This window comes from Podarcis bocagei (assembly GCF_964188305.1).
Source record: "Podarcis bocagei genome assembly, chromosome: 17".
NCBI lineage: Eukaryota > Metazoa > Chordata > Lepidosauria > Squamata > Lacertidae > Podarcis > Podarcis bocagei.
This window is the reverse complement of record NC_138143.1, coordinates 32,360,585-32,376,577: the sequence shown is the minus strand read 5'-3', so window position 1 is coordinate 32,376,577 and position 15,993 is coordinate 32,360,585. Positions and strand designations below refer to the sequence as shown.

The 15,993-nt window shown below is 42.3% G+C and overlaps 1 protein-coding gene across 3 annotated transcripts in view; it reads left to right on the top strand.

Moving 5' to 3' along the window:
* HOOK3 (hook microtubule tethering protein 3) overlaps positions 1-15,993 on the top strand; it is a 54,196-nt gene that overhangs the window by 29,026 nt on the left and 9,177 nt on the right. For all 3 annotated transcript variants that reach the window (XM_081176416.1, XM_081176418.1, XM_081176417.1), the window contains 10 exons: positions 771-934; positions 4,156-4,296; positions 5,147-5,348; positions 6,755-6,865; positions 9,458-9,545; positions 10,651-10,720; positions 10,977-11,117; positions 13,203-13,290; positions 15,349-15,383; positions 15,731-15,813. In XM_081176416.1, coding sequence (XP_081032542.1) covers positions 771-934; positions 4,156-4,296; positions 5,147-5,348; positions 6,755-6,865; positions 9,458-9,545; positions 10,651-10,720; positions 10,977-11,117; positions 13,203-13,290; positions 15,349-15,383; positions 15,731-15,813 — 1,123 coding nt within the window. The remainder of the gene's footprint in view (positions 1-770; positions 935-4,155; positions 4,297-5,146; positions 5,349-6,754; positions 6,866-9,457; positions 9,546-10,650; positions 10,721-10,976; positions 11,118-13,202; positions 13,291-15,348; positions 15,384-15,730; positions 15,814-15,993) is intronic.

Genomic DNA, 15,993 nt, shown 5'->3' with positions numbered 1-15,993 from the left:
CATGAAGTGACTGGGGCAACCCTGTCAGATGGGTGGCATATAAATAATAAAATTATTATTGTTGGCTTTACATGAAGCAGACTCAAGCTTGTGTGCTCACATCCCACTTCCCTTGTGCTCTCCCTGACTTCTCCTTTCATAGCAAACCAGTCTGCTCAGTTTAGGTATTGCAGCAAATCATTCTCTGTTGCAAAAGAAGAAGTTGGGGAGGAGGGAATATGTAATCTGTACCATGTCTGTGGTGTTCCCATCTGTCCACCCTTTACTAGGAACTTACAGTCCATACCAGTGAATATATTTTAGCCAACTAAGTTTCGTTCAGAGTAGACACACTTAAAATAATGGACCTATGCTAGTTATGTTCATTATTTTCAGTGCATCTACTCAGAGTGTAACATTGGATACAACCATATATATTGTTGGTTCACTTGTATTTGAAGTTGCATTTACTTTCCTTATTGATAAAAGAATTTATCTATGCTCTTCCTGCCTTTGTAAGGCACTATTATTAGTTTTCTTCCTTCATGCTCCATTGGTTGTCCCATAGTCGAACTATTTCAACCCCTGTTTGAGTTGCTAAGTGGGCATAGAGTTATCTTTGGTTTATGCTATGAGAATTACACACATGTACCCCAAAACGATTTTCACCTGATTTTATTGTTAAATATGTAGTTTGGTCCTGCACCTCTACGTTAGTTTTTAAGACTTAATAGTGGCACCATCATTTGCTTTTAGCTGTACATTTGTCTGTTGTTGTGTTTTGGTAATAGGTTGCTACACTGCAAGAAGAGAAGAGTAGTTTGCTAGCAGAGAACCAGGTCTTGATGGAACGCCTAAATCAGTCTGATTCCATAGAAGATCCCAACAGCCCAGCGGGCCGTAGACACCTGCAGCTACAGACACAGTTAGAGCAACTCCAAGAGGAAACTTTCAGGTAAGAATTGCATGGTGGTGCAAAGTCGCAGCAGCCACCATGTACTGGAAGATAATAATAATTTTAATAATAATAATAATTTATTATTTATACCCCGCCCATCTGGCTGGGCCTCCCCAGCCACTCTGGGCGGCTTCCATAAAAACCAAAAATACAGTAAAATGTCACACGTTAAAAACTTCCCTGAACAGGGCTGCCTTAAGATGTCTCCTGAATGTCAGGTAGTTGTTTATCGCTTTGACATCTGCTGGAAGGGCGTTCCACAGGGCGGGCGCCACTACCGAGAAGGCCCTCTGCCTGGTTCCCTGTAGCTTTGCTTCTCGCAGTGAGGGAACCGCCAGAAGGCCCTCGGCGCTGGACCTCAGCGTCCGGGCAGACTGATGGGGGTGGAGACGCTCCTTCAGGTATACTGGACCGAGGCCGTTTAGGGCTTTAAAGGTCAGCACCAACACTTTGAATTGTGCTCGGAAACGTACTGGGAGCCAATGCAGGTCTTTCAAGACCGGTGTTATATGGTCTCGGCGGCCGCTCCCAGTCACCAGTCTAGCTGCCGCATTCTGGATTAGTTGTAGTTTCCGCGTCACCTTCAAAGGTAGCCCCACGTAGAGCGCATTGCAGTAGTCCAAGCGGGAGATAACCAGAGCATGCACCACTCTGGCGAGACAGTCCGCAGGCAGATAGGGTCTCAGCCTACGTACCAGATGGAGCTGGTAAACAGCTGCCCTGGACACAGATTTGACCTGTGCCTCCATGGACAGCTGTGAGTCCAAAATGACTCCCAGGCTGCGCACCTGGTCCTTCAGGGGCACAATTACCCCATTCAGGACCAGGGAATCCTCCACACCTGCCCGCCTCCTGTCCCCCAAAAACAGTACTTCTGTCTTGTCAGGATTCAACCTCAATCTGTTAGCCGCCATCCATCCTCCAACCGCCTCCAGACACTCACACAGGACCTTCACCGCCTTCACTGGTTCTGATTTAAAAGAGAGGTAGAGCTGGGTGTCATCCGCATACTGATGAACACCCAGCCCAAACCTCCTGATGATCTCTCCCAGCGGCTTCATATAGATGTTAAAAAGCATGGGGGAGAGGACAGAACCCTGAGGCACCCCACAAGTGAGGGCCCAAGGGTCTGAACACTCATCCCCCACCACCACTTTCTGAACACGGCCCAGGAGGAAGGAGCGGAACCACTGTATAACAGTGCCCCCAGCTCCCAGCCCCCCAAGACGGTCCAGAAGGATGCTATGGTCGATGGTATCAAACGCCGCTGAGAGATCCAGCAGAACTAGGAAACAGCTCTCACCTTTGTCCCTAGCCCGCCGGAGATCATCAACCAGTGCGACCAAGGCAGTTTCAGTCCCATGATGAGGCCTGAATCCCGACTGGAAGGGATCCAAATGGATAATGAATTCAGTCCAACTATATTAACTTGTTCAGTTATATTTTAATAACTTCACATTAGGTCATGAGTGGGGAATGTTTTTGGCCTGGCAAGCCAGATCACTATCTGTCCTCACCTCCCATACACTGGCTTTGACAGGTGGGTGGGACGATCCACCTTTGAACCATCTGATATCCCACCACCTAAAGTCCTCTGCACAAGGGACTTATTGTCAGTGTTTGTTAAAAAAACAACAACAAAGGGTTCTGACCTCCCTTTGTTGCCTCTGCCTGGTCCTCGGACCCTTGTCGGCATAAAAGAGTCCATGAGAAGAGTATCCTTGCAGAGTACTTTCTGCTTTTATTCTTAAAAGTCTTTCTGCAAAAGCGACTGGCCAACTGTACACATCAACACTACCAGCTTTCACTAACCAAGCAACCCACCGTCAAACTAACATTTCTCACTCTATATATACAACCTGGTGCTGGCCGGTGACTCATGCTGACCCAGCTTTTTAAGCATTAAAGAAACAGCAGCCATTTTAGCTGTGACACTTATGAAATAGGGAACACAATGTTTTTTCTTCTTTCATTTGTTTTAGATCACAGATCATGAAAACTTCCACAGTGGCACATAATTTTGACAATGAAAGCAATTGAAATGTTCACTGAAAGCTTACTATGAATGTTGCATTGAGAACTAGCACAATTTCACTTTCTAAACTGAAGAAATTAAAGTTGATCAGAAATTCACTTGTATTCCCTCCCATTTGTTAGATTAGGGTGGGCAACCTTCAGACTACAGGCCTAATTAGGTCCAGCGCAGTCCTGATTTCTCCTGCAACCTTCTCCAAACCATACCCACCTGTCTCAGACCTGGCATTATTATGTAATTTGTTGAAAGGTAAAGGGCAGGTGGAGGAGGTACAGCTTCCACATAGTGGGGAGCCGTAAAATACACTTCTGATTGTACCTTGGCAGGGGAGGCTTGCAGATATCAAGAAGGTGGGATAGACCACTACTGATCTCCCTTTGTGAAATTCTGTAGCCAGTTGATTGCAGCAGAAAAGTTTATTGGGCTTGGCTGCATTACTGAATTCCTCATGGGACCGATTCTTGAAGGGCCTTGCAAAGACCTGAGCAGGACACTTTGAAAGCTCCTTGCTCCTTGCAAAGAGTCTTGCTCAGCTCTTTGAAGTCCCAGTAATCAGTGGCATTTCAAAGCATCATGCAGGGCTTTTTACAAGGAGTGCCCCACCCACCTCTCATCTCTTCTCTTGCAGGGTGAAGGGGGAGGTAAGGATCTGGCCTGCTGACCAGCTACAGTTCCCTACTCCTGTGCTAGATGGAAGTTTATCAGCTGGATGTGGGCCACAGAGCAAGGCCCCATTATCTCTTTCCTCACTTTAAAGAAAGAAAACTATTTTAAATGCCTGCATGTGAGAGAAAGAAATTCCACACTTTCATGTTATGCTGCTCTGATTCAATTTTGTACGTAGCTTGGCCAAATGTGCTGTGTAACTGTGAAGTTTTTACTACAAGATGGCAGTTCCTGATGCAAATAGATCAGTTTATATGGCAAAATATATTTTGGGTTGCGAGGTCACTGGAGGATAGAGTTTGAATGAGGCAACTCTGGCATACTATTTTTGGATTTTCAGCCACTGTAATCTAAGTTTCTTTCATTAAAGAAACAAACAACTCAGTTGTGTCCTATGTTTCTTTGTTTTCAGGTTGCAAAAGAGGAAAATTTGAATCCTGCTTAGGAGCTGCTAAGCATTTTGTGTGTGTTGCCTTGTTTATTTGTTTATTCAAAAGAAATCTGTTGTGGTTTACAGATTAGAAGCAGCAAAGGATGATTATCGAATTCGTTGTGAAGAGTTGGAAAAGGAAATTGTAGACTTGCGGCAACAAAATGAAGAATTAACAAACCTGGCTGAAGAAGCTCAGTCTCTGAAGGACGAAATGGATGTATTAAGGTAAGCCAGTTCTCTGCCCATAAGAATGCATATTTCTTCATGGGGCTGATTCTCAAGAACAAAGTTCAGTGATACATTCTATACACAGCTTTCTGATGGATGTACGTTGCCAGTTCTGAATAGGCTACACTGGCTTCCTGACTGTTACTGAGACAATTCAGTGTGCTGGTTTTAAACTTTAAAGCCCTAAATGGCTTAGGAACAGCCTACTTTAACCAATTGCCTCTGTCTGTAGAAGAAGAGGAGTTTGGATTTGATATCCTGCTTTATCACTACCCGAAGGAGTCTCAAAGCAGCTAACATTCTCCTTTCCCTTCCTCCCCCACAACAAACACTCTGTGAGGTGAGTGGGGCTGAGAGACTTCAGAGAAGTGTGACTGGCCCAAGGTCACCCAGCAGCTGCATGTGGAGGTGCGGAGACGCGAACCCGGTTCACCAGATTACGAATCTACCGCTCTTAACCACTATACCACACTGGCTGTATGACTCCCTCAACATTTAAGATCTGCCTCAATGTCCTCCCAGCATCTGAACTAAGGCTGGTGGTGTGATAACTGAGACAGGGCATATTCAGATGTGTCTTTTGCTTCTAGAATTCCCAGAGAGATTGCCTGGTGCAATCATTTCCCTCCTTTTCTGACAGGTGAAAATATCTTTGTTTGCCCCTTTCTTTTTGATTACTTGATTTTATATTATGCTGGAATTCTGTTGTTATTTTGTAGGATGCTTATTTTTTAAAATAATGCTTTCTAAGAGCTTTGGCCGAGCAGCAGCTAATAAACTCTTACATTAAAACACATTCAGTAAAGGTTTTCCACCTATGGAATCTGTGCAACATCCCTCCCTCCAGGCATTCATCTGACAAAGTGGACAAGTTAGAAGGCCAGGTGGAATCATACAAAAAGAAGTTGGAAGATCTTGGAGATCTACGGCGGCAAGTGAAGCTCTTGGAGGAGAAGAACACAATGTACATGCAAAACACTGTCAGCTTAGAAGAAGAGTTGAGGAAAGCCAATGCAGCCCGCAGTCAGCTGGAAACGTACAAGAGACAGGTGAGCACAGGAGGGAGTGAAATTGGAGCCACTACATTGCCCCTCACTTGTAAATCGCTTTATGCCAGTCACCTTACAATTTCTTCTGTTCCTCAGCCAAGCCAGTGACCAAAAAAATCCCTCATGCAGTTTTTCACAGAAATGCTTTAAAATACCATTCCAAATTTCATAAAATCCATATATTTTGGATTGAGAGTTGGACTTGGACTAGGGATGATTATGTTTATATTCCCACAGCTACAAAACTCACTTGGCGACTTCTATTTTTAAAGGATCAAGTCTTAGAAGTGAACTTAGAAATAGCGGTGAATTTGTTAACAAGTAAAAACTAGAAGAAAAGCAATCCCTGTCATTAACAGACGTGTTTGATAGAATCTGGTCAACTATAATTATGATTAAAATAGCACATTTTAGATGAGTGTGTAGTTTTTCAAACGACTGTCATTATTTATAATGTTTTGAAATTATAAACATAAATATAAAATATAATACCTTTTGTTGTGATTATATTCTTTTGTACAAACTTTTTCAGTTGCCTCAATATTTTAATTTTTTTTTAAAGTAAAATGGGGAAGGGAGTTAAAATGGGTTATTTATAGGGCACTCTGGGCCCATGGTCCAAAAAAAGGCTTCCAATTTGCCATATTTTGGTTTAGTTTTATCCTTCGTTGCAAAATCATCCACCTGATATTTCTCCATGTATCTGAGGAAACAACAGCTTTGTCTTTCTTAAGAGTCCCTGATAGGGCAGAACAAATATTGCATTTATTTTATATATCTGGTATAATAACCAGAAAACCAAGTCATACTCTGAGACAGTGTGTTGAAGAGAGTGAATTGAGATTCAGCTGCATTAACATAGCTGTGTTATGGAGTAAGTTGTGAGATATCAGTAGCAGTCTGCTTACATCTTTGGGTAATTAATTCTGCAGGAGACAGTAGCTGGACACCAGTTTCATTTCCATTAATACTTGCTTCTCCATATCTATTGATATTACCACCAGTAAAACAACAGATTGAGTAGTAATTGTATTTATCTCAGTTTAGCAATTTCAATATTTGAAAATGGAAGGCAGCTATGATTGCCATTGAGTGAAAATCGACCATTGATACATCTCCCTTATCAGCTGGTTCGTTTCAATGAATCATAGTAAAGTTTACCAGTTTAGGGTGCGATATAAAGCTAATCTGCACTTAACTGAAATCAGAAGCAAAAATTTCTGAACTTGTCGTTACTGCACCCGAGGAAGATTGCAGCGGGGAGTGCACAAGTCCAAGACTCACCTGGGCTCATTCTTGTAACAATAAACATTTTTTTATTGTTGCAAATGAACGTGCCATTGGCTCTTACGATGATTCGTACATTTTTGTGTTATTGGTGATGTGATCCCTTCTTGCTCTTACAGGTAGTTGAACTCCAGAATAGATTGTCTGAAGAATCCAAGAAAGCAGACAAATTAGAATTTGAGTACAAGATGCTGAAAGAAAAAGTAGACAGTCTGCAAAAAGAAAAAGATGTATGTATCTAAATGTTGCTTTTTCATCCTTGATAGAAGCAACTTTATTAACTCTTATCTCTTAAAAGAGTTGGTTTTTGATGTTGTCCCCTTATAAATCCTAGGTTAAATGTCTTTTTCTGTGCTGTAATGTAGTAGATTTCCGGAGTGCTTCTAAAAGCCTCTTCCAGCTCTTCTATTGGTTTCCTGCCTTCTTTATCTTTGTCTACCTTCTTTGACCTCCTCTCCCACTCTAAGTCTCCATGACAGTTCCTAGTAACTTCTTTTAATTACTGCAACTGATCATGTTGTCTCACTTTCTGCGTGGTTTTCTACAAGGCTCCATTGCTGTTTCACACGTCAGTTCATATGTAATGCCAAAACATGGTTTACCCTATGTCTATGGGTTGAGCTTGCATGTTGTTCCCTCTCTCACTCCACAGTTTATTTGTGTGTTTAGAGGGCCTCTGGAAGCCATGGTTTGCCGTAAACCAAATAACTTAGCAGTTCAGACAGGGATTGGGACAAAAGAGCATTGTGAGCACAGGGCTCTTTCTTGTTGGCATAAAACCTTAGCTTGGAGTTACATGTCAACCAACCCATTTTCATCTGTGGTTTTAGGTTTATGCAAATAATTCCCAGATCTACTTTCTCATACCTGACTTTTTGTCTTCCGTGTGATTGTTTGACGTATGATGTTTCCTTCTGGATGTGGGTGTCTCCCATCTCAGATTTAATGTGGTGAAAATTGAAATGTTCACTGTCTGCCTTAATCTTTCCCTATCCTATGCTTTTCCATCACTGTTTGTGATGCATTTATCTTTCTTGTTTACCAGAACTATAGTTAGTTAGCTCATCTCTGCATTCTTTTTGACACACTTTCAGGCAATGCCCCAGAGCTGACATTTTCTCCTGCCACTTTCACTATCCTTTAAAAACTTCAGAATACCTTTCACAAAACATCCCACCACTAAGATCAATGTACTCTTCTATTTAAATCTGCTTCTATACTTCGATTCTCTGTTGACAAAGTGCATAAAATAAACTTGAAAAAGCTTTCAGTGTGCGGGGAGAAAATGGATTTGGCTGTAACACCAGAGCCAGCTCAGCTGTCATCAACACTACTTTTCCCTTCTTCAGATGATATACATGAGTAGTTGCACAACCTTAGGTAGAAAAACCCTTATTTCATTAACTAGAGCAGGCTCTGTGGAGAAAGGGAGGTTTGTCTGTACATCAACATCTTGCTCTTAAGTCTACTTGTTAAAAACCTGGGTCACTTTCCATCTTTATCTCTTCGGCTTGGCACAAGTTTACTCTTTCCTGCTGCACAAATTTTCTCCCAACATCTGTGTTCGTTGCATTTCCTCCCTGCTAATGTCTGTCTCGTCCTCGCCTTCCCTATGCTTGGAGGCACCTCTCTGCCTCTCCAGCCTAATGCTGTCTCTCCCACAATTGCAACTGCTGTGTCAAAGCCTTATCTTGGTTCTTGCTTCATCGTTGTCTGCTTCCTAGGTAGAAATTAAATCTCTTTTCAGCGTATTTCAGCATGATTCCTTTTTTGTTGTTTATTGTTGAGGGCCCTGCTGCCACCATAGTGTAGGCCTGACTGGGCCATTTCTGAACCTACATACCATTCATTGAAAACATAAAACGTATATTAATTTCAGGTTCTAAAGGGTCTAGCTTTTTACATTCAAATACATTACTAAGTATATGTTAGAACACTGAGATGTGGCTGAAAATGGCAGCCCCTTGCCAAGTCTCTTCCCCAGCCCTTCAACCCTCCCTCCACTAACAATTAGTTCAACTTGTCTGGCCCTGACACTGTTATGTTGTGCATTTTGCTGCATCACTCCATTTCATAGGTTGACAGTGGGCAAGGAAATGCACATTGTAATGATGTTGGAACACTGACAAAAATTGAACTAGTTGCTATTGAACTCTTGGTTTTGGCAACAACCGCTCATTCAATGTAAAAGAGGGTTTGACTGGAGGTGGTGGACTGTTGGGACAGTGTGTGCAAACATTCAGTTACTATATAGCAGGGGGAGGTCTTTGTCTTCTTTCTGTTTAGTAGATGGATACGGCCAGCTCTAAACTGCTAGGCACACAGGCATTATTGCTCGGGGGGTCACAAGGAGTTAATGCCTTTCTGCTTTAAAGCAATGCTGCTGATGTCCCCCAAAAAGTGGCATGGGGAATATATCAGATACTTCTTCACTGCATTATCTTGCCTGTTTTCCTTCCCCATAACTTTCTGGAATTGCTAATACAATTTTCCAGTTAGTGCAAGGAACTATTTGACAGTTGGCACTGGCATTTTCCCTCTGCTGTTCAAAGCCCTGCATGATGTTGATGGGGTGAGATTCCACAAGTCTGTGGAGTCTGGATATATTTACCTACTGCATAATAGGCCCTTTCAGAAGACAAACTAGCAGATATTTCATTTAATTTCTTTTAGTTTTGCTTTGAAGTTCTTCACATGGAAGACTTTTTTTGGATACATAGATGATTAAAATCCTGACATGCAATGGTAGCCATTTTAGCAGTGCTTCATGAGTTGACTTGTAGAATTGTCACATATTTATCTATGTTTTTCTTGCTATGTAGCGGTTAAGGACGGAGAGAGATTCCCTGAAAGAAACCATTGAAGAGATTCGATGTATACAAGCGCAAGAGGGGCAGCTTACTACGCCAGGTAAAGAAAATCAAGATTATGAGATTTCACCTAAAACATCATGTAGAGAGTGTGGTGTGTGAAATTTCAGGGAATAGGTTGGTGCTGTTATTCATGAGTATATTTTAATAATCTGTGTGCCCCAAGTTAGTATCCTTTGCTGGGTCTCTTTTCCATTAATATTCCTTTATTGCTCTTCCCACATTTTGGTTTATATTGCATGGAATAAATAAATTGGTTGGCGTTGCCAGAGAAGAGGGTCATTTGCTTTATGGTCCTAGGGTGTAAGAGTAGGTTCCTTCCATATGGAAGATAAAACATGCCGGGAGGGAGGGAGAGACTTCAGACGTTATAAATAAACTGCTTTTTTCAGAGCACTTGAATTCTAGAGAATTGGAGGATCAGGCTGTTGTTTCTCACAATATCATAAAAATCTCACAGTGGTTTGCTTCATGGGTCATAAAAGGTGTAACAGTCTATTGAAATATAGCTCATTTGCCTGTTCACCTGGAGCAATCCTGCAATGGTGCATACAGATTCAGCAATTTGAGCTCAAAATGCCTTAATTCAGAATTCTTGTCAAACACCCGGGTTTCATTAATCAAAATTAAGTTATAGATTATATCAGTTACATTTTAAGTCTTTCTATTGTAGCATGAAAGTTGGAATATGCATAGAAATACATTTGAAATGAGGGACGCGGGTGGCACTGTGGGTTAAACCACTGAGCCTAGGACTTACCGATCAGAAGGTCAGCGGTTCGAATCCCCGCAACGGGGTGAGCTCCCGTTGCTCGATCCCTGCTCCTGCCAACCTAGCAGTTCGAAAGCACGTCAAAGTGCAAGTAGATAAATAGGTACCGCTCAGGCGGGAAGGTAAACAGCATTTCCGTGCGTTGTTCTGGTTCGCCAGATTTGGCTTAGTCATGCTGGCCACATGACCCAGAAGCTGTACGCTGGCTCCCTCGGCCAATAAAACAAGATGAGCGCCGCAACCCCAGAGTCAGCCATGACTGGACCTAATGGTCAGGGGGTCCCTTTACCTACATTTGAAATAATTTATTTCTGTCACATCCTAGATTAGCCCTACATGATCTAAGCATTTTCTTTTTCACTCTTTAAAATAGGATTGTTGCCCCTGGGAGGTCAGGAATCTTCTGACAGTTTAGCAGCTGAAATTAGTACCCCTGAAATCAAGTAAGTCTGAATTATATGGTCCTCTTTATGTCAGGGTGTATAGGTATGCATTTAGCATTGTATTTCATTAATGTTTTCATTAGTAGTAAGAGAAGCTTTTGTTATCAGTCTCTACTCAGTTTATAATGTTCCCTCCCCCCAGTGTTTGGTAAGGCAGTTCTTAAAATACTGTTCTTTCTGCGTTAATGTTCCTGATGTGTTCTTCTGAGTCCCATTACTGAATTTCTAATCCTGGCTCTCATCTTGTTTGTTCAAGGGAAAAACTCATTCGCCTTCAACATGAAAACAAGATACTAAAGTTGAACCAAGAAGGATCTGATAATGAAAAAATTGCCTTGCTACAGAGCCTTCTGGATGATGCTAATCTCCGAAAGAATGAATTGGAGACTGAGAACAGGTAAGAAAGGACTGTTTTCCCTTCAAAATGGGGCCACGTTCCTCTTTTCTTCAGTTCTACTTGCCCTGTGACAAAGGTTATGGTCTCTAATAGCTTTATCTTTCACTGATCATATGACATGACAAAAGTTCTGTTTCTGCAGTGAATTCCACAGTATTTTAAGGGGAGCTGCATGTACCCCTGGTAAACATGATAATATTTGAAAGGAAGAAGAATGTACTTTTTGAAGAAGACCATTGTGTCCTCAGATATTTGATAAACACACTTACAAGCCACAGCTGACCCCGGGATATATTAATTGCATTTTTGAAAATCTTTGTGTGCCCCCTTCATATGCTGCTGTGTTCATCATGGGAGACACTTATCACATACACCTACTGTCAGAGGCTGCCTCAGGTCTCAGCTCACGAAAGACCAACGCCAAGCTCTTCTTATATACAAGGATGTTTATTGCAGTTCATTATTGATTCCACAACCGAGGCGCGCAGCCCCGAGTCTCTAACGTTAGACATTTGAAGTCCCCTCTGAATCGGTCCCGCCCCTGCACCAACTTAAGAGGCTTGTGCTAGACCACCTCTTCCTGTCTTTCCTTTTCCGCAGGGTCTTTCTGCCCCCCTGGGTTCCTTCCCTCCTGCTCTCTCCTGAAGCGGATTCCTGAGATGCCTGTTCCCCCCTCCTTCGTGCTTTGGGGCTGGGCTCCTCCTCCGGGCTTTCTCCATTTCCGCGCGCCTCCACATTTGAACTTGGCGCGCGCTCGCTACCCCTGACCTTCCTTTTGACACTTACACTACTCCCTGTACTACTCTCCGCCTCTTCCGCCAGGACGTTCTCCCCAGATCTCCTTCCCCTGTCTCCTTCCTGCTCCGCTCCGTGTGTCACACTGGGAACCCCCCTCTCTTCCCTTCGTTCCTGCTGGGAAGCCGGCCCCGATCTCCCACTCCCGCTCGGGGTTTCCCTGCTGCTTCCCTGCTCCTGGCAGGTCCCCCCTGTGACCCCCCTTGTCCTGACTAGGGGCGCCCCCTCCTGAGAATCCTCCGATTCACTTGAGAGACTCATGGAAGATCTCAAGTCATTGTCATCCTCTTCCTCACTGTCCTGGGATTCTTCCTCGTCGCTCTCCGTCTCCTCCCTCACCTGTGCCTCTGTCTCTGAACCCCTGACACCTACGTTTGTACTGTGTAATGCATTCCTAAATCTGTACAAAATGCAAAAAGACCCATGTTTGAAGTGTAGGTCTTAGGCAAGTCTTATGACACACGCTGTATGTTTTTAAAGGTAGCTCTAAAATTCTTCAGGCTTGAAGACCCAGTTTCTCCTTTCTTTTCTCCATTCCACAAAAGATCATACTCTCTGGTGAAATTATGCTTCTAAACTGGGGCTCTAGGAAGTCTTTTAGCCACAAGCTTTATCCCTGATGGTTCAAAGGCATGCCCTGCCAAGCTCTGCTTTCTTGCCGTTTGAGACAACGGGATTCTGGAAAAGTTTTAATGTCAGAGGGATTTTTTTATACTGTGTTAATATTTTCTTATTGATTTTCCTTTGGAAGCAGCTTGCAAGGTGCTGTATTCAGCAAGAGATGGCAATCAATATTGTTCTTTTAGCTGCCCTTTAATTCATCACACTATAAAGTTTGTTTAGAAAGGCCCTATTATTGTCAGTTCCCCATTTGGTTGGAATGACAGAGCGGGTCTTTTCTGTTGCCATGCCCTGACTTTGGAATTCCCTGACAACAGAGGTTTGTTTTGCTGCCTCCTTTTTGGCCTGCCACCTTAGCGTTAAGGCCTTTGGCCTTGTTATAGTTACTTGTCTATTAGATTTTTATTGCTGCTATGTTTAACTTCTTCAATTGCTACCTTGCTATTTTTCTTTTATGATTTCTATTAGCCATCTTGAAATGCACAAGGAAAGGTGAGGCTATCAGTGTGTTTAAAAATAATACTTGGTGCCACTTGTTCAAATGCTGTATGAATTGCACACTGAATTGTAAACAAAATTGGGCGACTATGGTTTTTTGTTTTAAGGAGAATAAATAAGACTTAATAGTTGTGTCTGAGAAGGAAGTGATTTTTTTCTCATTATTTCTAGGCTCGTAAATCAGAGACTGCTTGAAGTACAATCTCAGGTTGAAGAACTGCAGAAATCCTTACAGGAGCAAGGTTTAAAAACAGAAGATGTAAGTGGAAAAAGACAAAATCTTCTTGCAATCAGTTTATAATAATGCTGACTTTTCCAGTGTATGGTATTCCAACTCAGTCGACTTTAAATTTTTCAAAGCTTCATTTGCTTTCACATGTAAAAATAAAATAATGTGATTCCCTGGTTCTAACTATTTTTAAATGGGAGCAGAGTTCCCACTTTCAGATAAGAAGCTTCCTGCTGGCAAGCCTAGTCAATATGGAGCAACTGAGTTGATCATCTGTTTGGTGTGTTCACTGTACAGGACCACCATGTAAACACCAAATCATAGGTGGCTAACTTGTGGACCTCCAGGCATTGTAGAACTACAGTTTGCATCCTCTGTGGCACAATGAGTCAGTGTGTCTGGCTGTTGACAAGACGTTTGTTGATTCGAGCCCACCCAGAGATGGTTGTGGGCAGGATATTCCTTCATTGCAGGGGGTTGGACTAGATGACCCTTGGGGTCCCTTCCCACTCTGAGTCTTTGGAGTTGTGATTCAGCAGTAGCTGGAGGCCCACAGATTAGCAGCCCATGCTCCTAAAAGCATTCAACGAAGTGTGTTAGTTTTTTACTTTTCCTTGGATGTATATGCTGTACAACCCCAGCCACTTTTTAATGGGGAGGGAAAAAGATTTGCATTTTGTATCATTGTTAGGTGGGCTGCCATTCACCTCATCTAATTACTTCTGGTTGCTTTTGCATGTAGTCCTTACAGTGACCTCAGCCACCATCTTTTGAAAGTTTAGGTCAAGTTGATATTCGTGTATGTGTTTTATTTAAAGATGTCTCGTTGCAGCATTTGTGTTTTAATTAGAGCACCTATTCATATACTTGAAACGGGTTTGTGCTAGCTTTCCACAGCTCTCTAGAGGATGAGACAGGAGGAAGAGACCTTAGAGAGCAGAGAGAGAAGAAAATGTGCATGCTCTGAGAATGCCTTGCTTTAAATGTGTTCTCTTCAGAAAGATACTAAGTAGTTTATTCTGTTGGCTGCTGTTTGCTTCGTACTAATCTGTTGCCTCTGTCTCTCGGCACGGGTTTCTGCTGAAGGCTATTGTGAGTATGGCTTCCTATTTTCTTCAATCTGCTCTTAATCAGTCAATGCCGATTTGTGGCTCTATGTTTTTTCTTTTTAAGAGAAACTTAAATGGATAAAGTTTTCGTTCTTATTCATGTTATGTTTCACACTTTCTACGTGTTGTGCACCTGTGGCTTAGCAGAGCCTTAGGGGCGTGCATCTCCCAAATATTTTTATGTGTGTTGTCATCGTGGCAATGCTTCAGCTGTGTTTGTTGCATGCTTCCTTCGACACAGGTGAAGAAGTTTGCAATTAATAATTTATTATTTATACCCCGCCCATCTGGCTGGGTTTCCCCAGCCACTCTGGGCGGCTTCCAGCAAACACTAAATACAATAACCTATTAAACATTAAAAGCTTCCCTAAACAGGACTGCCTTCAGGTGTCTTCTAAAAGTCTGGTAGCTGTTTTTCTCTTTGACATCTGGTGGGAGGGTGTTCCACAGGGAAGGCGCCACTACCGAGAAGGCCCTCTGCCTGGTTCCCTGCAACTTGGCTTCTCGCAGTGAGGGAACCGCCAGAAGGCCCTCGGCGCTGGACCTCAGTGTCCGGGCAGAACGATGGAGGTGAAGACGCTCCTTCAGGTATACTGGACCGAGGCCATTTAGGGCTTTAAAGGTCAGCACCAACACTTTGAATTGTGCTCGTGGTGCACTTTTGTCAGAGAAAAGTTACTTTTTTGGGGGGGAGGTGATATTTGATATAAGAACAGGTGTCCTTAACCTTTCCCTGCTCCAATTCTCACCCCTCCCCTGGTGGGATTCCAGGTTTATATTTGTTTTTCCTTGCTTTCACATGTCTTGCACTGTGAGAAGAAATAAACTTAAGAGGTTCCAGCTGAAAAATATTAAGTACCTGAGGCTGCCCATTTAGGCTTTGTTGCAAACATTTGCTTTAACTTTTTGTTCTACCCTCAGTTTTCAAATCTATGCCACAATGAATGCTTCAAATAACACTTTTTTCTTTTGTTTTTAGTCAGTCATTCTGAAAAAGAAGCTTGATGAACATCTGTAAGTAGTAAAATGTTTTCTACTACTTATGTAAGAACAGTAAAACAATTATTCTTATCCCAGGCAGCACAGTTAGGAGTGAACCAGCTGAAGATGGTTAATACATTGAGCATTTAAAAGCTATTTTTAGATCCTAACCCTAAATATTTTTATTGAAAAGTTAGTACCACCAGTTCAGGGTACCTTGGGACTGTATTGTTAGCTTAATGAATTTTACCAATAGGGATCAGGTGGCATATATTTTGTTAAATTTGACAGAAGTTTTAGAGTGTTATTCTGAAATAGGAATTTTCCAGGGAAAAGCAGTTCAGCAACCGGTCATACTCTGGCTCTGTCTTTTTTAATAGTGAAAAGCTGCATGAAGCTAATAATGAGCTTCAGAAGAAGCGAGCTATCATTGAAGAGTTAGAGCCTCGATATAACAACAGTTGTAAGTAGTTTTATATTTTGCGTCGTAACTGAATTTTATTGTTATAATCGTAAAAACACTTCTTTCAAAACACAAATAAATGTCTTAACACAGCTAATTTAGGACTCTGCATTTGGATTATTTACAACACAGCATTTAGTTGTTTTCAGCTAAATCATGGTAATTGGCTCTTTTCTTCAT